This window comes from Mizuhopecten yessoensis, unplaced genomic scaffold (assembly GCF_002113885.1).
Source record: "Mizuhopecten yessoensis strain PY_sf001 unplaced genomic scaffold, ASM211388v2 scaffold10755, whole genome shotgun sequence".
Taxonomy (NCBI): domain Eukaryota; kingdom Metazoa; phylum Mollusca; class Bivalvia; order Pectinida; family Pectinidae; genus Mizuhopecten; species Mizuhopecten yessoensis.
This window is the reverse complement of record NW_018408705.1, coordinates 603,412-624,487: the sequence shown is the minus strand read 5'-3', so window position 1 is coordinate 624,487 and position 21,076 is coordinate 603,412. Positions and strand designations below refer to the sequence as shown.

The following is a 21,076-nucleotide window of genomic DNA, read 5'->3' as shown; positions in this document are numbered from 1 at the left end:
GGTAGCTTCCTGGGATGGAGCCTGACAAAGTTAGCTTTTAGTATTAGAGTATAATATTTGGCTGGTAGCTTCCTGGGATGGAGCCTGACAAAGTTAGCTTTTAGTATTAGAGTATAATATTTGGCTGGTAGCTTCCTGGGATGGAGCCTGACAAAGTTAGCTTTTAGTATTAGAGTATAATATTTGGCTGGTAGCTTCCTGGGATGGAGCCTGACAAAGTTAGCTTTTAGTATTAGAGTATAATATTTGGCTGGTAGCTTCCTGGGATGGAGCCTGACAAAGTTAGCTTTTAGTATTAGAGTATAATATTTGGCTGGTAGCTTCCTGGGATGGAGCCTGACAAAGTTAGCTTTTAGTATTAGAGTATAATATTTGGCTGGTAGCTTCCTGGGATGGAGCCTGACAAAGTTAGCTTTTAGTATTAGAGTATAATATTTGGCTGGTAGCTTCCTGGGATGGAGCCTGACAAAGTTAGCTTTTAGTATTAGAGTATAATATTTGGCTGGTAGCTTCCTGGGATGGAGCCTGACAAAGTTAGCTTTTAGTATTAGAGTATAATATTTGGCTGGTAGCTTCCTGGGATGGAGCCTGACAAAGTTAGCTTTTAGTATTAGAGTATAATATTTGGCTGGTAGCTTCCTGGGATGGAGCCTGACAAAGTTAGCTTTTAGTATTAGAGTATAATATTTGGCTGGTAGCTTCCTGGGATGGAGCCTGACAAAGTTAGCTTTTAGTATTAGAGTATAATATTTAATGAGAATATTGTACTATGACTTCTTAAATATCAAAGTGAGCGAAACAGGCCCCCTGGGCCTCTTGTTAGCCTTTCATGTTTACAATGTGACCTTAGTAATAATGAACTTCTGTCAAAACATAAATTGTATATGTTGAATTAATATTGCATTGATCAGGTAGACTCTACTGTATATGAAACATCTTTTGTATATAAGAAGTATGAAATCATTGACTATATATGGTCAAGTATATATCAGCCCTACAAACATGGATGTGCATGCATGTCTACAGTGATTTTTGTTTGTATGGGACCTGTACGCCCTCTGGCAACATTTTTACACGATCCTACATATTGTACTTGTTTGTAAAATTTAGGAAAATCTGAAAAGTATTCCTAATACATGTAACACCAGTTGGCGAAATTGTTAAGATTTTTTAAATTTTCTCTGGTCTGTCTGTTAACTGTATAGGTATATCAAACCTTAACATGGGTTTTAACACCAATTTTAATCCTATTATATGTTTGTGTTAACATTTTTATCCTTTGGTTTCATTTTGTCATATACTCTAGCTTTTTCAATAAAAAATGTTATGAATTACATTTGGAGGGTATATATTGCTAAAAATATCTAATTAACACTTAAAATGCTAAAGTTGTGGTGATTTGTATGCCCTTGACATTAATGGGGTAGGAGGGGGGTAGGGGGTAGATAAATATATATAGTTGGAACGAGTTTGAGACTCTGTCATAGGCCGAGTACCTAAAGAAAGTTTGTGTTTAGTAGTCATGAATTTAAGGTCAAGGTCACTCCAGGCATAGAAAGAAAATATTTTCTATTGTTTTGCTGGCTTCAGTTCTTTTCTGATTAGGATGAATCTTTGTACAATTATATTTACAGAACACAAAAAATACATGAAGAATAATAAAGTTACAGGGTTTTAAATGAAGATCAAGGTCATTACAAGCAGATAGAAAATATGTATGCTTGCTCGATTGACTACATTTTTTCTTCAGATTTGGAAAAAAATGTTTATGAGATTTTAGTAAACAAAAACTTCAAACAATTCTGACACATGTATGTCATTTGTTTTTATTTTTCTTCTGATTTGGATGACAGAACACTAATACCCCAAATGAGTTTCTGTTTGGGGGGTCATGAACCCAACACTGACTAAGAAATGCATTGAAAATAGGTTTGTGGTTGGTCAATAGCCCAAAGTAAGTACCTTCACACTGTGACAGCTGTCACTGTGGAGGTTTGTCATGATGTGAAAGATATTGGTTTTATAGATTGTACAAAGTAGGTAGAATCAAATACAGGTAGCTCACTGGCAAACAGCAAAAAGGGAATTCTTTTATTTACTCCGGAATGTCTATGTAGCTCTTTAGTATTCACTTAATACATGAAGAGAACAGTGAAATGTAATATCTATGACTCTTTCAACACATAATTTCATGTATTTGTACCGTATGATTTAAATGTGAACTTTACAAAGATATTTGCCAAAAGTATATCATACAGGCAAGACATGTTTATATATCATTATGATTTGTAAATAACATTTCACATATACAGTCGTTTCTTTATAGTTATTAAATTGAAAACTATAATTAAAAAAAAGTCTCGGGGAATCCAGGTTTTCGTGTTGTGTTGGGGGAGGGGAGAGTGGGATATGCATTAAATTAGGTTTCCCTCCCACTTTCTTGGATCTGTGCCCGAGTCTGCTTACATCCTACTGATGTCGCTTCTTAAATTAGCTTTTGCCTGTTGTGGATTGTTTAAATTTTACCAAAGGGGTGGTAATCCGATAGTATGAAATTAATACTTTAAGTCTATGCTGTGTTGTCTATATACAGATATCGGATGATCGCTAACTTGTAATGAAATACATTGAGAGTTTACCATAAAATGGTGCAGCTAATATGTAAGTAACACATGTTTTTAATGTCATTTCTAGATCTACTAGGGGAGGTAATTTGTTAGTAGCATACCATTACTGTCTCAATTTTGTAATCAGGTTGGTGCATACCTATGTGGTCTTAATAGTGCTGGGGAAGAAATTCTGTTTGCAACAATCATCAAAGAGAAATTGCTTTATTACAAGGGGAGGTAATCTGCTTGACACATGCTATTTTTGTCACATTTGACTCCAGGGAGAAGGGGCTGGGGGTGTTAACTTGTCAATAGCATAATAACATGGTCTCACTTGTACTAAAGAGATAATGTGTTCAAACTGGTTATCAAAAGAGTGAGTTTGGTACAAGGGGAGGTAATCTGTAGGTTTTGCATTTTCCTGTTATTGTACTATATTTTTGTACAAGGGGAGGTAATTTGAAGATTGTGGTCTCGCATTCATCAGTGAACTAACTTTAATACAAGAGGAGATAATCTGTTACTTTAGTATGTCATAATAGTCAACTTTGTACAATGGGAGATAATCTGATGGTAAAACCTGCACTAAGTCCTGGGCCCAGTTGTTAAAAAGGTGATTTGCACAAATTTAAATTTTGAGTAACTTTAAAAAATGAATTAGTTACAACTTTCCAGATATCAAATATTTAGTAGAGTGGATTTACATGCAAAATTGTGAGATTTTGCCTTGTATATTGACAAAATTATTAGAGGTCGAAAAAATGTTGTTAAGCAGCGAGTACATGTAAGCTAACCACCTTTTGAACAACTGGCCAATCTATGTTAATTGCTATTTTAGCTTAATTTATGCTTTCAATGGTATATCTCATAACACAAATCCTAGTACATTTTGTATATTATTTCAAAAACCATGAACATATGTAATACAAAAATTGCACTGACCCCCTAATGCATGAATTTCTTGTCTGTTAACCCTTTCACCACTGTAGACCATAATGGACTCACCAAGATCAATGCATGGTAGAGTCTACTAAAGTAACTTAGGGGTGAAAGGGTTACAAACTATGTGACACACCATTACTGTAGCAAGATGTGAATGCTCCATTTAAATGGGGGGTTTTGTCGAAATGTTGGCCTGAAAATAGAATATTTTAATCAGATCTTAAATCAATTATCCTTGTATGTTGTTGCCAGAAAATTATAAATCCTCAAAATTAGTGTTTTCAGTGTCAAGAACTAAGGAAGACTTTAAGAATTTTTATTTATTTTTTTCTTTTTTCTTTTTACCGTGTTTATTATAAGCTATATTTGCATTCCGTCTATATGCTTCAGAACGAAATTATTATCTACAATCCATTGAAAGATAATGTACTAAGTATTTCCTATCTTCATTCTAGACTTCAGCATTATATTGCTTTGTTTTATTATTACTAGTCCAGTTTTTGTTCCAAATGATATTTCACCTTCTGATTTTATGTAAAGAAATTGCGTAATTTGGACAAATACAATATGTATCATGATGATCATGTAAAACATATTTGAAAATAAATCCTAAAGAATTAAAATGTGACTTTGTTTTTTGTACATGCTTCAAACAAATTGACTGTATGTATTAGGACATGATCTGCGGGCTGTTCTGTGACATACATTATCACACAATATCTGCAATTTGCCTATTTTGATGAAATGCCCAGAGTGTAAGATATAAGGCCAAATTATCAGCATCTAAAATATACAAAAAAACGCCAAGGCTAAATTTGACCTTGAGCAAAATATGTACATAATAAACAAAAAAACACTGACAGGTCAGCAAAGGCCCCGCCATGTGCCTGATCACCCTCCCTCCCCTGTCTTATCTTAGTTACAGTAACCTTGACCTTGATCCTGAATTTTTATAAAACCCTTGTGCACTTCTACATATCAAAGTGTTTATCACCATGTCAAATTTCAAAAAGATTAGTTTTTGGATTCTGAAATTTTGGACTGTTATCCCCAACAATGTTTTTTTAGTAACATTGTCTTTGACCTTGATCTTCGTTAATTTTTAAAACCCTATTGCACATCCACATTTCACTGTTTATCACCATGTCAAATTTTAGAAAAAAAAGTCTTTTGGTTTCCGAGATTATCTCCAGAAACAAAACTGCGGACAGACGGAGAGACGAACGGACACCGTGTTTACTATAAGGCACTCACGGCATCTCCAATGTGGGGCCGTTATTAGCCCCCTTCTCCACCCACCCTATGCTCTTGCTGTATGTCACAAACTTACAATCGTTGTATACTATAAATTAGAGTGTATGTGGATCTTTACCATGAACACAAAATATTATAGAGTAAAACTTCTGTTGTGAGTGAATGTAATCTGTCAAGTTAGGAGCGTCTTTCACGATGTTGCAGGTGAGTCCTGATGCTACAGAGATGTTTACTATATGTTACTAGATTCAAGAGACTTGACCATTCTTGCAGTGACTGACTCAAGGAAACCTGTCTTGTAGAGGGCATAGCCATATGTTACGGCATAGCTATATATATAATGGTCCTCTGGAGGGGTGGTGATGCGTGATCCATCAGACATTCATGTTAATTGACCCAGTGAGGTTAAAACGGTGCCACAAAACCTGAGACGATCATCACCGAGCAACCAAACTGCTCAGCAACAGAAGGGACACCACTCTACCAAATATATGGTACTGTCTTGTTTATAATATAATAATAAAAATAATAATATAAAACAAATTATATAGCGCCCTATATAATTTGCAAAATTCCTCTAAAGCGCTTTACAACATATGGATAATAGTATTAGTTATAATTGTTAAACGAAAAAGGCTTACAATCACCATTATACATTAAGCAAGAAGATAATCATCGCAATGTGCACATAAATGAATAAATAAATAAATAAAGGGTGGTATGTACAAGACGTCTGTGCATAGAGCCTAAAATGCAGACGTGAAGAGGTGAGTTTTTATGTCCTTCTTGAATTTGGGCAGGATATTTGACTTTCTAAAAGCAGATGGTAGACATTCCACAACGTTGCCGAAACCCTCCCAAAGCACCAGTTTCCATAGGTCACAGTACGAGATTTTGGGACACACGACAAAGATTCGGACTCAGACCGCAGTGATCTTGCAGCCGATACAGGGTAACAAGCTCCTGTAGGTACTGGGAAGCTGTTCCGTTCAGTGATTGTGCAGCTGATACAGGGTAACAAGCTCCTGTAGGTACTGGGAAGCTGTTTCGTTCAGTGATCGTGACGGCTGATACAGGGTAACAAGCTCCTGTAGGTACTGGGGAGCTGTTCCGTTCAGTGATGGTGCAGCTGATACAGGGAAACAAGCTCCTGTAGGTTCTGGGAAGCTGTTCAGTTCGGTGATCGTGACGGCTGATACAGGTTAACAAGCTCCTGTAAGTACTGGGAAGCTGTCCCGTTCAGTGATCGTGACGGCTGGTACAGGGGAACAAGCTCCTGTAGGTGCTGGGAAGCTGTTCCGTTGAGTGATTGTGCAGCTGATACAGGGTAACAAGCTCCTGTAGGTACTGGGAAGCTGTTCTGTTCAGTGCCTTGTATGACTTGTTTGCTGGGAACACAAACTGAAAAGCTGACAGAATTAACCATATCATTAACATATAGAGGTAATATGTATAGCTGACTACATGTTAAGTGGTTCGAGAATAACATGACATTATTTTCTATTTTTTGGTGGAAGAAAATTCAACAAGTAAAGAGACTGAGGATTTGAACATTTTATTTGCAGTACCAAGAGAAATGTATATAGCAGTACGATCTTCTTCATGTAGAAGATTGGAGGAAAACTGTTCTGAAGTTTTCATGTTAGGAGCAAATAAGAATATCTAGATGTAGGTAAATCACATGAGGTTTTATCTGTGAAAGTCATGAAATATGAATGAATTAAAACCACAGATATCACATAACAATAATCAATGATAAATACACTGCATATGAAAATATGTTGCATCATACAAGTTTGAAACAGAATAATTGCAAAATGAAATCATCATTCAAAATTCATTAATAAATCATTGAACTATATGGACATGCAATTGCTTATGATAAATATGAAAAGACAGATATGAAGAGTGAGCAAAAAGGAAATCAGCAGTGAAATGTCTTTGTAGAATGAAATAATAGGGAAAAAAATAATCTCAGGATAAGATAATATGATTGTGATTATGATGTACAAACATTTTAGTTACCAGTCGAGTCAGTAATTACCTTGACCTATTTTCAATGTCACCGGGTCAAATTATGTAGACTGAATGGGGTAGAGCTGCGAAGTCAATTTGTTCAAATAAATAACAATCTACTTTCAAAATTTGGTAGTAAAATATTTCAAGACCTAGAAACTCTTATCCTTACCAGGAGCCATGCTACTTGGCTGGTTGCTTGCTGAGGTTGAGGACTTTTAAAATGTCTGGTCAAGTAAATTTCTTGAGGCCATATTTGAGGTCACCTCATGAGCATGATACCTGGCCAGCAGCTTGCTGAGATTGAGGGCTTTCATGTTTGTTTTAAGAAGATTCTTTTGTTTTACGGTCTGACATCAATCAAATATGTATAAAATTTCAACAACTTATTCTTAAGAACAATAGTACCTGGTATTCATTTACTGTGTTTATGGCACAAGCTATTTTGTGTTTCAGAATAAAACATCTGGCCAATGTTGCTATAACTAAAACTAGAACCTTGGCTTTGAGGTAGGAGTCTTAAACAAATAATTAAAAAGTTCTTGCATTTTCGACGGAATGCCCTTATTTGGTAATGAAAAAGGGGCATAACGATGCCGAGTAGCGTTAAATGTCACGATTTAAGAACTCATTCAAAGCATTCAGGTAGTGAAACATCCATATTTTTTTTTATAAAAGTCGGAGAACAATTATTTGAGTGATCGTGTAAACAAGCAAAAGTTAACAGCAAAAATAAAGTACAGTGTCACTCTGTCAAGTATGATAGGCCAAAACGTGGAAAGTTGAAACTCGACAGAAAAAACCCATAATATATGTTGAACATTATTGCTTCTAGCATTACCGTACAAAATTTGAAAGGAATTGATTAAAAAAAATAAAAAGTTCTTGCATTTACTACACAATGCTCTTATTTGGCAATAGAAGGGGCATAACTCCACCAAAAATGCACGTAAACTTCTGAAATGCAAACAGGTTCGAACTATATTGGTATGCAATATGTTTACCGAGTTTCATCAAGATATGTTCATGAATGAAGGCAGGAGAGCGATGACGGACGGAGGGACGGACATCAGTCAGTCCACACATGTACAGCCTAGTGTGCTCCATAGAATTTTACATGTTGTAGTTGTCAATCACACCGACTTAGAATGCCATCTGAAAGTTGTGTAATGCTTAACATCACTTTCCCAAATATTGTGCAAAAAAATGATGGAAATCAGGAACCAAAGCATTAGTTCTATTTGTTGTAAGGACACATCTTCTATGTTTCCTGAGCTATTATATTTTTATTCTATTCTAATGTTCATAAATTTTCCTCATTCAGTGTGATTAAACTAACATTGACAACCTAACATGTTGTCATCAGTAAGAATAAGTAAACAGGTACAAGATGTTACAGGGTTTTCTGTTAATTACTATGATTTTCTGATTACCATAATTAGTTTCTGAGTTCTTATAAATACCAGACTCTGAATTGATTAAATTAACTACATGTACTAATTAACATATTCTTATCTAAATGTGCAGGAATAAATATCTGTGATATTTTTAATTTGTAAGTGAATCACCTTGCCTCTATATAAGTACAATTCTTGTCATATTAGTGTTCCACAGACAGTCTGCTGGTATAAACGACTACTATCACAGCATTGAGAGCTCCATCAGCTATATGGCGATAGCGACCTACACAACTTTTACAATGTATATCAAACCTCTAGACACGGCCTAGTCTGTAACCTAGTCATATTGAAACTGCATAGAATTATAACTTGATTGTTCAGCATAAAGACATTTTTTTCATTTTTTATTATAGCAAGTCAATGAAGAGAAATTTACTGTAATGTACACTTTTCTCTCATTTCCCTGTGTGTGTGTAAGATAGAGCTGTCCAGGGTAAGAAAGGGGTGTAGGAAATTTCTATCTAACACCCCATTTCACGTGACGTGACGTCACAATGGCTCAACAATGACGTAATGTCACAAATTTGGAACTCTCCGATATCGCAAAGCGGAAAAGGAGACGTGATGAAATTAAAATCTTTTACAATATATTTACCGTACACGTTAAAAAATATGGATATGCTTAATCTGGCTGGCTGATTCGTTTTCGTCTAAAAAGCTCAGGGGAAAAATTGATATTTTCAAAATGGTGGCCAGTGCAAATGCATTTTCTTGGTTTCTGGGCTAATTCTGGTGGTTGGAATGAAAGAAAAATACTCATTCATTCCTAAGGGTGTAGGATAGGGAAATTCCACCTTCAGTATTTTCAAATTCTGCAAAACCCTCGGCAAAGCCTTGGGTTTTACTAAATTTGAAACTCCTCTGTGTGAATTTCCCTATCCTACACCCCTGGGCATGAAAGTGCCTTATATGATTTGAAAGCCCGGGATGGTGTTCACAATATAATTGATTTGTAGTTCTTGTTTTGACATTTTGTAAAAGTCAAATTCTGTTACATTCTGCAGGTGTGAACCAAGGATCTAGATCTTCCTTACGGAAGAAATGTTGCTTCGGTATTCTACAACAGTGTACTTTTGTCTCCTGTTGTATTGTGTCTACTTGTACCCGATGCTCATTTTCCCCACACCAGAATTTGCAGTGGAGCTCGTACTGGGAAGTGAGATGCTCCAACTGGTGGCGGACAAGGATTTTGTTCAGGGCATCCTCCAGGAATTGCCGCACCTCAACCAGCTCTCCTGGCATAATCTTCTTCTCCTCTGCCGTCTCCACAAACTTGAACATGGTTACCTTGACAACAGAGTTTTTGCAATGTAGTATCATGTGCCAATGTAACCCGACCATGAAGCAGCCAAAGCCCTTCTGTAGCGGTACACTTTCCTGTGTCAGGTGGGTAGCAATCTTGTAATGGCCTATGCAGGCAGCTAACAGCTTGTGGAATATAGTAAATGGCAAAAACTCATAGACTAGACACAATGTTCGAGAAAGGGCTAACATTTCTTCATCCAACACTGATTCCAGCCAATCGAAATTGGTCTCCCTCAAGATAGTAGGCACAATGTAGTACTGGACCTTCTCGTTGACTTGGATGTTGTTGAGTGACTTCGGCCGTGATATCAGGCCCAGGTTTTCCATTAGTGAGAGAAGGAGGGCCTTGTGCTCCCTGAAGGGATCCCCTCGCCACAGGGCATCCACCAGGGGCTGAAGTAGTTCCGCGTTCACATGGTACATCCTCCACATGGTGTCCAGGTTGCTGCTCTCAAACTGGGTGAACTTGCTGTCGGTGATGAGACAACGGAACGCATACACTATCCACTGCGGGTCCAAGACCAATTTACGGTCCATCATGTCTTCTACATCAATTTTGTCTTTGAAAAACAGGACATTTCCAGTCTGGTGTAAATACCTTTGATAAAAGAAAAATTGAGATACAATTCATTTCCACACCTATAAAACTTTTGTACCTGGTCTTCTTAATGAAAGCCATTCATCTATGAAATTGAAATTTATAGTCGAAAGTTTTTAATTCAACATTATTTTACACAGGATTGCACAATTAACCTTTTCTTTATACTACATGTCAGTTTTCAAGGACTGATGAATAGATACAATACAGATATTGCCTAGTTGTCTGTCACTATATCATCCTATAAAGGTCTGTCTCAACGTCATTCCAATGGTTTGTCACATCCAATGTCATTCTAATGGTCTGTCTCTATGTCATTATAATGGTTTGTCTCACCCAATGTCATTCTAATGGTCTGTCTCTTGTCTGTCTCAAAGTCATACTTATGGTCTGTCTCAATGGCATTCTAATGGTCTATCTCAATGTCATTCTTTTTGTTTGTATTACCAAATATCATCCTAAAGGTCTGTCTCCATGTCATCCTAATGGTCTGTCTCCATGTCATTCTAATGGTTTGTCTCACCCAATGTCATTCTAATGGTCTATCTCCATGTCATCCTAATGGTCCGTATCAATGTCATTCTCTTTGTTTGTACTACCCAATATCATCCTAAAGGTCTGTCTCGATGTCATTATAATGGTCTGTCTCCATGTCATCTAATGGTTTATCTCACCTAATGTCATTATAATGGTCTGTCTCCATGTCATCGTAATGGTCTGTCTTAATGTCATTCTAATGGTCTCTCTCACCCAATGTCATTCTAATGGTCTGTCTCCATGTCATTCTAATGGTCTGTCTCCATGTCATCCTAATGGTCTGTCTTCATGTCATTCTATTTGTTTATCTCACCTAATGTCATTATAATCGTCTGTCTCAATGTCATCCTAATTATCTGTCTTCATGTCATTCTAATGGTCTGTCTCACCCAATGTCATTCAAATGGTTTGTCCCAATGTCATTCTAATGGTCTGTCTTCATGCCATTTTAATTGTTTGTCTCACCCAATGTCATTCTAATGGTTTGTCTCAATGTCATCCTAATGGTCCGTCTCAATGTCATTCTCTTTGTTTGTACTACCCAATATCATCCTAAAGGTCTGTCTCGATGTCATTATAATGGTCTGTCTCCATGTCATCCTAATGGTCTGTCTTCATGTCATTCTAATGGTTTGTCTCACCCAATGTCATTCTAATGGTTTGTCTCAATGTCATCCTAATGGTCCGTCTCAATGTCATTCTCTTTGTTTGTACTACCCAATATCATCCTAAAGGTCTGTCTCGATGTCATTATAATGGTCTGTCTCCATGTCATCCTAATGGCCTGTCTTCATGTCATTCTATTTGTTTATCTCACCTAATGTCATTCTAATGGTCTGTCTCAATGTCATCCTAATTATCCGTCTTCATGTCATTCTAATGGTCTGTCTCACCCAATGTCATTCTAATGGTTTGTCCCAATGTCATTCTAATGGTCTGTCTTCATGTCATTCTAATGGTTTGTCTCACCCAATATTATCCTAAAGGTCTGTCTCCATGTCATTCTAATGGTCTGTCTCAATGTCATCCTAATGGTCTGTCTTCATGTCATTCTAATGGTTTGTCTCACCAAATGTCATTCTAATGGTCTGTCTCTTGTCTGTCTCAAAGGCATACTTATGGTCTGTCTCAATGACATTCTCTTTGTTTGTATTACTAAATATCATCCTAAAGGTCTGTCAATGTCATTCTAATGGTCTGTCTCCATGTCATTCTAATGGTTTGTCTCCATGTCATTCTAATGGTCTGTCTCCATGTCATTCTAATGGTTTGTCTCACCCAATGTCATCCTAATGGTCTGTCTTCATGTCATTCTAATGGTTTGTCTCGCCCAATATCATTCTAATGGTCTGTCTCTTGTCTGTCTCAAAGTCATACTTATGGTCTGTCTCAATGTCATTCTCTTTGTTTGTATTACCAAATATCATCCTAATGATCTGTCTCCATGTCATTATAATGGTTTGTCTCCATGTCATTTTAATGGTCTGTCTTCATGTCATTATAATGGTTTGTCTCAATGTCATTTTAATGGTCTGTCTCCATGTCATTCTAATGGTCTGTCTCCTTGTCATTCTAATGGTCTGTCTTCATGGCATTCTAATGGTCTGTCTCCATATCATTTCAATGGTTTGTCTCCATGTCATTGTAATGATCTGTCTCCATGTCATTATAATGGTTTGTCTCCATGTCATTTTAATGGTCTGTCTTCATGTCATTGTAATGGTTTGTCTCAATGTCATTTTAATGGTCTGTCTCCATGTCATTCTAATGGTCTGTCTTCATGGCATTCTTATGGTCTGTCTCCATATCATTTCAATGGTTTGTCTCATCCAATGTCATTATAATGGTCTGTCTCAATATCATCCTAATGGTCTGTCGCCATGTCATTCTAATGGTCTGTCTCTTGTCTGTCTCAAAGTCATACTTATGGTATGTCTCAATGTCATTCTAATGATATGTCTCAATGTCATTCTCTTTGTTTGTATTACCCAACATCATCCTAAAGGTCTGTCTCGATGTCATTATAATGGTTTGTCTCCATGTCATTGTAATGGTCTGTCTTCATGTCATTCTAATATTCTGTCTTCATGTCATTCTAATGGTTTGTCTCACCTAATGTCATCCTAATGGTCTGTCTTCATGTCATTATAATGGTCTGTCTCACCAAATGTTCTTCTAATGGTCTGTCTCTTATCTGTCTTAAAGTCATACTTACGGTCGGTCTCAATGTCATTCTAATGGTCTGTCTTAATGTCATTCTCTTTGTTTGTATTACCCAATATCATCCTAAAGGTTTGTCTCAATGTCATTCTAATGGTTTGTCTCAATGTCATTCTCTTTGTTTGTATTACCCAATATCATCCTGAAGGTTTGTCATTCTAATGGCTTTTTTCTCCCAATGTCATTCTTATGGTTTGCCTTATCCAAAGTTATTTTTAGATAGCCTATACCAGAATCCTTTTTTCCATACGGCATAGAATTTATAACAATGGCAAAAACAATGTTCAATATTAAAAGTAAAATTACTTAGAATAAAACACTTACTCCAGAAAGACTTCTATCTCCCTGACATTTTCAATGGGTGATTCCAACTTCATGTCCAATTCTGTGACCTCTTTGAAGGTCATTATCTTTTGACCTTGACCTTTGAGTTTCATCAGTTCTCTCTCTAGTGACAGCCATTTCGCGGGCAAAGCCCTCTTCCACTGTGACTGAAATGGAGCGGCCTTGATGATGTCCTCCCAGAGGTTATCTAGCCAGGGAAGGTCATGGTTGCTATTGTCTACAGCACAGTAGCCCTGGATGTGGTTCTTAATCTTCTGTAGCTCGGGTGGCTTGAGAAGCCACGTACACATTTCAATGAACTTTGATTTCTTAGTATCTGCATCCTGTCAAATCAAAAGTAAACTTGATGAGCATGTTTTTGAACAAGCCATACAAAATTATCAGGAATATCTAAAAGGAAAATCTTGAGCCTCCATTGCATTACCAAGAGTTATGAGACAGCTTTATCAATTTTCCCGTCCAGCTGATGAATATTGTTTGGCATGACGTGACCAAGAGCTTTGGCCCCACAACTTCCAGGTAATATATGATGCAACATTTTACAGAGCTACTTAGCTGGGTATGTGGTATTATCTAAAAAAACATTTAGGGTCTGACAGTTATTTTAGGTTTTCTATTTTGAAATATAAAACCATGGATCCTATAAACCAGGTAAAAGTGGAATATTTTTTAAGACAGAAATCTTTTCAAAACAACCTATGTATGATTTCATTTAATCTGTCCATCAAAAATACACCTGTACACCTCCAGCACACATCCTTATGGACGGAGGTATTAGCAAGGTGCCTTAGGACCATTAGTAAAAACCTTATACAGCAGCTCTAGGGCACTATATTAAATTCCATATAATACCAATAATGGTAAATATTATGTACCATTCCTTCCACTTTGTCCATGTGTGTCCCGACTAGGATGATGGGAGGTAATTCAACCTGCTCTGAGGAACTGTTTTGCTTTGAAGACAAGGAACCAATGGAATGTAGCCAAAATCTGGCACGCTCTGAAAAAAACAAAAAATAGTAATGTAGAAAGTCAGTCTTTGTTTATCTGTATCAATTATCTTGCCACATATCTCTCAGTGAAAAAGACCCTCTGGCAGCCTTTGTTTTATATTAATATACTTCATCTTTATAACAGTGTGTCTGATAAGATGATACGTGTCACATGACGGGGCACTTTCACGCTCTCAAGTTTCCCGATCATATTTCCCTTATTTGGAGCCTCTTTAGAAAAATCTGCAAAAGCCACCGAATGGGGGAAGCAGACGACAACATATATAGTTGCAATAACTTGATCATCTCTCCTTTTGTGATATTGTTTTAGGTTTCTTTATATATTTCGCCATAATAAAATATCTATTGCCCTTACCGTAGGGAAACATGATTCTTTGTTTCCCCAAGGTTAATTAAGTTTCACGAGGGACACATGACCTTTGTTTAACAAACAGGAAAGACTGAAATACTATAAAACTGGAAGTTTTGCCTTCATTTCATTTCCTTTAAATGTTTATGAGAGGGCAAATTCAACACAGGACAAAAAGGAAAGTTGCATACTTAGATAGCCTAGTAAATTCGATACTGGCGAACTGTTTAGACGGCCTGTGGGTGAAACGTTGATGAGACAAAAGCATTGCCGTTTACAGTACAATCAATGGGATAAGTTTCTCACCTTGCCAAAACATGTACATCCACCGTTTTGATCTATCTTGTAAACAGCTCTCTTTAGATAACTCTTGCCTAGCACACCTACAGCTGTTTCCCGGGAGTTAATTTCACCTGCAACTGTCTCCTAGCAGTTTAGTACAAATACAAATGTCTACTAGCTGTTTAGCACACTTACCAAACTCTGCGTTCTTCTTGGCCGCATCAGAAAGGCAGTCGTCGACATTGAAACAGACAATGTAGACAGCATCTTTACTTAGGAAGATGTGGTGAGAGTCGTAGAACACCTTCTGGCCTCCGAAGTCCCACACAGACAGGTAAGCCTTCTCTTCACCTTCCTCCCCTTCTGACTTCTGCATCACATCCATCATGTCATTCTTGAAGAAGTTTGTGATCTTGTGCTCTCGTGGTTTGCCTGTATTTTGCCAGGTATGATTGTGTGTGTAGCGATATTTATTGATGTACCCCTCATCACTGGAGTACGACCTATGGTCCTGTAGCTCTGCGTCATCAACGTCATGACGCTTCTTGTTCTCTGAGGTCATACTTGTAGCCTCTGATGACAGGGGTGAGCTATCTAGACTGCCTAAAAAATAAAAATGTTCCCAACCATAAAAACTGGAACTGTTATCAAGAGGGTAGATAACACCCTCTACCTGACCCCAATAAGATATAGGATACCATAATATTTGCTTCCCATAATGCCTTATTCTCCCTACTATAAACAGTTCTGACAAGGATATTTTGAACATATTAATGCAGTACATCTTAGCAAGAATTTAACGAGTTGGCTATGGGAATTAACAGTCAACCGTATGACTTTCATTACAACCATCACCCAATTATTTGAAATTGATGAAGATGACAAAAAGGCTTTCAAAATTTCCATCTTGGATTTCAAATTGACACTTCCTTCAATGGACTGCTTTCTCATGAGATTTTTTTGTAAATCACCCCCACCCCACCCCTCATTTTTCACTGCTTGATAAGACTTCAGTGCAGTCAGTATCCTCATTGACAAATATTTTCCTAAATACAGAAGTTTTACTATATAATAGAACACAACATCATGTTGACGGTGTGGACAATACAAGAGGCCCATAGGGCCTGTATCGCTCACCTGGATATCTAAGCAATCATGGCAAAATATTCTCCAAATGAGATCCAAGGGAATATGCCAGACCCTAAGGCCAATCCTTGTAGCATATATATCTGTATTCGATTTTTCATGCCCAGCAATTTTATGTATGGTTATGGGGTGGGGATCTCAACTGTTTCCAAGCTGTGACTCAGAAACTAGGTCCCTTGGGTTGTGGCCAGACCCTAGGATCAAATCTAATATCGTAACTGCATTCGTCTCTTTATGCCCAGCTTTTGTATATATAGGTTTGCAGTGGGGATCTCAACAATTTTAAAGTTATGGCCCAAGGACTATGTTTCCAAGGGTGGGGCCAGACCCTAGGGCCATCCTGGAAGCAAATGTGCATTCTTCTCTTTATACTCAGCAATTGTATATGTGGTTATATGGTGGGGATCTCAACCATTTCCAAGCAATAAACTTTTTTTGGTCCCACCCCTTAGCCCGGGGGGTCAGCCCCACCATTTGTACAATTTTGAATCCCTGCCTCCCATGAATGCTTCCGACCAAATATGATCGATATCCATGGCATAGTTTTACAGAAGAAGTCGTTTATAGCAATCTAGCCAAATTGCCCCCTTTTGGCCCTGCCCTCAGCCCCCTGGGGGGTCAGCCCCACCATTTGTACAATTTTGAATCCCCACCACCTAGGGATGCTTCCAGTCTAATATGGTTGATATCCATCACTTAGTTCCAGAGAAGAAGTCGCTTTAAAGCAATATAGCCAAATAACCCTTTTTGGCCCCGCCCCTCAGCCCCCTGGGGGGTCAGCCCAACCATTTGTACAATTTTGAATCCCTGCATCCCATGAATGCTTTTGATTAAATATGATTGATATCCAGTGCATAGTTCTACAGAAGAAGTCGTTTGTAGAAATATAGCCAAATTACCCCTTTTTGGCCGCACCCCTCAGCCCCATGGGGGGTCAGCCCAACCATTTGTACAATTTTGAATCTCCACCACCTAGGGATGCTTCCAGTCAAATATGGTTGATATCCATCTCTTAGTTCCAGAGAAGAAGTCGCTTAAAGCAATATAGCCAAATTGCCCCCTTTTTGCCCCGCCCCTCAGCCCCCTGGAGGGTCAGCCCCACCATCTGTACAATTTTGAATCCCCACCACCTAGGGATGCTTCCAGTCAAATTCAGTTATATTCCAATCAGTGGTTAAGAAGAAGAAGTCGTTTAAAGAAATTGTTGACGGACGGACGACGGACGACGGACGACCGACGACGGACGACCGACGACGGTCGGACGGATGACGGACGCCACGGTATGGCATAAGCTCACCTTGGTCCTTTGGACCCAGTGAGCTAATAAAGCCGGATTTCAGAGAAACCCGCTACTTTTTCAAGAAAGACTAGCAGTGTGGGCAAGTATCAAGTGAAGTTTCATGAATTGTTGTGAGCTGCCAGATCACAGCGCTCATTCCTCCCGAGGAGATAGGTGGTCTGAAGTTGTTTTATCCAGTAGCTTTCTTTGGTCTGTCGGTGCTGTTTGTCCCAAGTGACACAGTGGTCGATAGCCACTACTCACATATTCTCCCATTCATGACTTGGGAGGTAAAAATGTCTTGCAACAGGAAGGTCACATCTGTTGCTACTGATACTGATAGAACTACAATGGTGGTTAATTCTGTAGTTCTCGGAGATATTCATTTGCTATATATACCTCGCTTGAGCAACTTTTTTTTATTGCTAAGTATATTTCTCACTTAATATATAAATACATGCAATGCTATACGCTTATGAAAATCATGAACTTATAGATTGATCATTGTAGAAAATTCAAAATTATTCCATTTTTGTCCCATTCATCTGTCCCCTGGAAAGATACCTCCACACCTCGACTAACGTGGCCTTAAAGGACCTTTATTAGATATGAAGTAGAGTGGTTTATTTGATGAGTACGATTTGTACAAAGTTTCACTAAAGTTAGTTATTCACTTAAGGAGGTTAAGTGTTGACAAGAAAATATCTGCTGAAACAGATGGTCAGACAGTCAAATAACCTGATTTCTGTAAAGCCCCCACCTCCACAGTTATAGGTACCTTTCCCATGAGAGTTTTAAGCAACTTTATGTCGTGCATGTTGGAATAAGGTATACCTCAAGAAACTATAAAACATGCTATTTAAAAACACCATGATTTCATGGTGAAAAAGAAAGAGAATTCCCAGAAAGAGCCGTATATTTTAAACAAAAACATGATTAGCCAAATCGAAGTTCTTACCTGGTCCAGAGCTTGGATGACCGAAGCTGCCCAGACTTCCAAGATCTGGTTGGTTAACTGACCCCACTGCCAGATTTTCTCCAGTCATCTCATTTCCATGTTTAAATCCGGCCACAACCTTGGCTAGTCTTAGACAGGCCGCCTCCTCCTGACGGTCAGGAGGGAGGGGCGTTTGCTTTTTGCTCATCATGTTGATAAGGAAGCGGTGAATGTAAATATCAATGCCATTCGTACTCTCCAAGTTTTCCGGAACTATTTTTTTCATGAGGTGATGGCAGAGTGTAGTTTTCCCAACTCCCTCATGTCCAACCACCATCAGTCGGAGATTGGTGAGTAGTTCCTCTCCTTTCTCCAGTGCAGCAAAATACAGGTCGACTTTCTCCTTGGTCATACCTAAGATTTCATCTGGAACCTCTGCAAAATAATATTTCAAACAAATCGTTATATTTGGCATATTTTGAATATAAATTTATACAAAAATATCTATTTTATTCTTCATTTTGTAGAGCAAAATGGGGAATTTATACCATGGATATGGATTTATTTCACAGTTAAATAAAAATGTATATCAGTTCTGGTAATGCACATATATCACATGTAGTGATATTTATTGATGTACCCCTCATCACTGGAGTACGGCCTATGGTCCTGTAGCTCTGCATCATCAACGTCAAGACACCTCTTGTATGTGACACATGTATGTGAGTGAATTTAACATTCAAATTCAAAATCTGTTTCCAAAGGCCTTAGAGCAATACTTTGGCAGAGCCAAAATATATTACATCCACCATACAAATGCCTATGATGGTCATGTGATTGCCATGTGACCTGTCCTGGACATGCTGCTACCTACCTATACGTCGCACGGCACAGTCAGGTTCAACAGTAGAACCTTCAGCCTTGCCATTTTGCTTCACATGGGCCTGTCGTAACTTTCCTTTCAACATGATTCGATATCTGTAAAGACAATTTTATCATATTATGTGCTAGACACCATTGGTCTATCGCTTTGAAAATTAACCAAAAAAATCCTTGACAAATATGCAGAATTTACGGGTTGGTACAGTTGCAAAGAGGAGTGTATGTGACATTTTAATCATGGTTTTCTGGATGTATTGGGCCTTGTCTGGGATGTATTGGGCCTTCTCTGGGATGTATTGTGCCTTCTCTGGGATGTATTGGACCTTCTCTGGGATGTATTGGGCCTTGTCTGGGATGTATTGGGCCTTCTCTGGGATGTATTGTGCCTTCTCTGGAATGTATTGGACCTTTCTGGGATGTATGGGCCTTCTCTGGGATGGATTGGACCTTTCTGGGATGGATGGGCCTTCTCTGGGATGGATTGGACCTTTCTGGGATGGATGGGCCTTCTCTGGGATATATTGGGCCTTCGCTGGGATGTATTGTGCCGTCTCTGGGATGTATTGGCCCTTTCTGGGATGTATGGGCCTTCTCTGGGATATATTGGGCCTTCGCTGGGATGTATTGGGCCTTCTCAGGGATGTATTGTGCCTTCTCTGGGATGTATTGGACCTTTCTGGGATGTATGGGCCTTCTCTGGGATGTATTGGGCCTTCTCTGGGATATATTGGGCCTTCGCTGGGATGTATTGGGCCTTCTCTGGGATGCAGGCTAGGCAGTACTAGTGCACATGCCAGTTCATCTTCCTCTGCCCGGTCTTTTCTTTGCATGACACCCTCAGTGTTAATGATGACTGCCAATGTACATAGACCAGCTGCTACATATTTGTAGCTAATCAAAAGCTTGCACAGACTGCTCAAGCAATCGTAGAAGATCGAAGAAGAGCTTGCCCAGGCTAAAAAAAGGCACATTTTAGGCATGCCTTAAATGTGCCTAAAATGTGCCTAAAATGTACCTATATTGAACAGGTTTTAACCCCTCCTATTCTGTCCTCTTTTTCTTCCTTGCCAAAAATGTACCTAAGGCATGCCTTAGGTACCCCAAAAAGTGTACCTCAAATGTACCTTTTTTTCCCCTGGGTCAGCCCAAATTATTTTGTGCCCACAGCTTGACTTCTGGTAAAAGTTACCTATGCATGTTTCAATTGCAACTGTGAACCCAATTTCATCTTCATAGCTCAAGGCAACAAAACATGACACTGACATCTGACAGAGAGCACTAAAATCTGGATATCAGATCAAAATTCTCTGTCAGACAGAGTAGAAATGGAACCAGAGGAGAAAGAGATGGTGTTGTGTGTGTTTTTGTTTTCTTTTTGTTCTCTCTCTTTTCCTTTTTAATTAAGCAGGGTACTGACATATTTATAAGTTGTATCAAATGTGCATTATGATATCCAAGTATTTTTCTTTTACAAAACACAACTATTGCAAACTATTTTTATGAGAGAGTAACAAGGGATTACTTAAAGAAACCTTATCATTTTGACATGGCATTCCTCAAGGAGCCCTATTTTTTACTATCAATGACAGAGGTGCAAAAAACAATTTACACATGCCTTGCTGATTTTCCTGTACAGCAGTTGCAAAGCAAAATATTTCTTGTCCATTGAAGTGGGCAAAACTATTATCCCACCTTATAAAATAGAAATATTTCTTGTCCATTGAAGTGGGCAAAACTGTTATCCCACCTTATAAAATAGAAATATTTCTTGTCCATTGAAGTGGGCAAAACTATTATCCCACCTTATAAAATAGAAATATTTCTTGTCCATTGAAGTGGGCAAAACTATTATCCCACCTTATAAAATAGAAATATTTCTTGTCCATTGAAGTGGGCAAAACT

General features: G+C 38.2%; 1 protein-coding gene across 1 annotated transcript in view; it reads right to left on the bottom strand.

Moving 5' to 3' along the window:
* Window positions 1–9,115: 9,115 nt before the first annotated feature.
* Window positions 9,116–21,076, bottom strand: part of LOC110462158 — a 46,303-nt gene continuing 34,342 nt past the window's right edge. The window contains exons 18-23 of the mRNA XM_021516001.1: window positions 19,167–19,270; window positions 18,314–18,727; window positions 15,126–15,533; window positions 14,162–14,286; window positions 13,266–13,609; window positions 9,116–10,184 (exon numbers count right to left, since the gene is read on the bottom strand). Coding sequence (XP_021371676.1) covers window positions 9,263–10,184; window positions 13,266–13,609; window positions 14,162–14,286; window positions 15,126–15,533; window positions 18,314–18,727; window positions 19,167–19,270 — 2,317 coding nt within the window. The 3' untranslated portion in view covers window positions 9,116–9,262. The remainder of the gene's footprint in view (window positions 10,185–13,265; window positions 13,610–14,161; window positions 14,287–15,125; window positions 15,534–18,313; window positions 18,728–19,166; window positions 19,271–21,076) is intronic.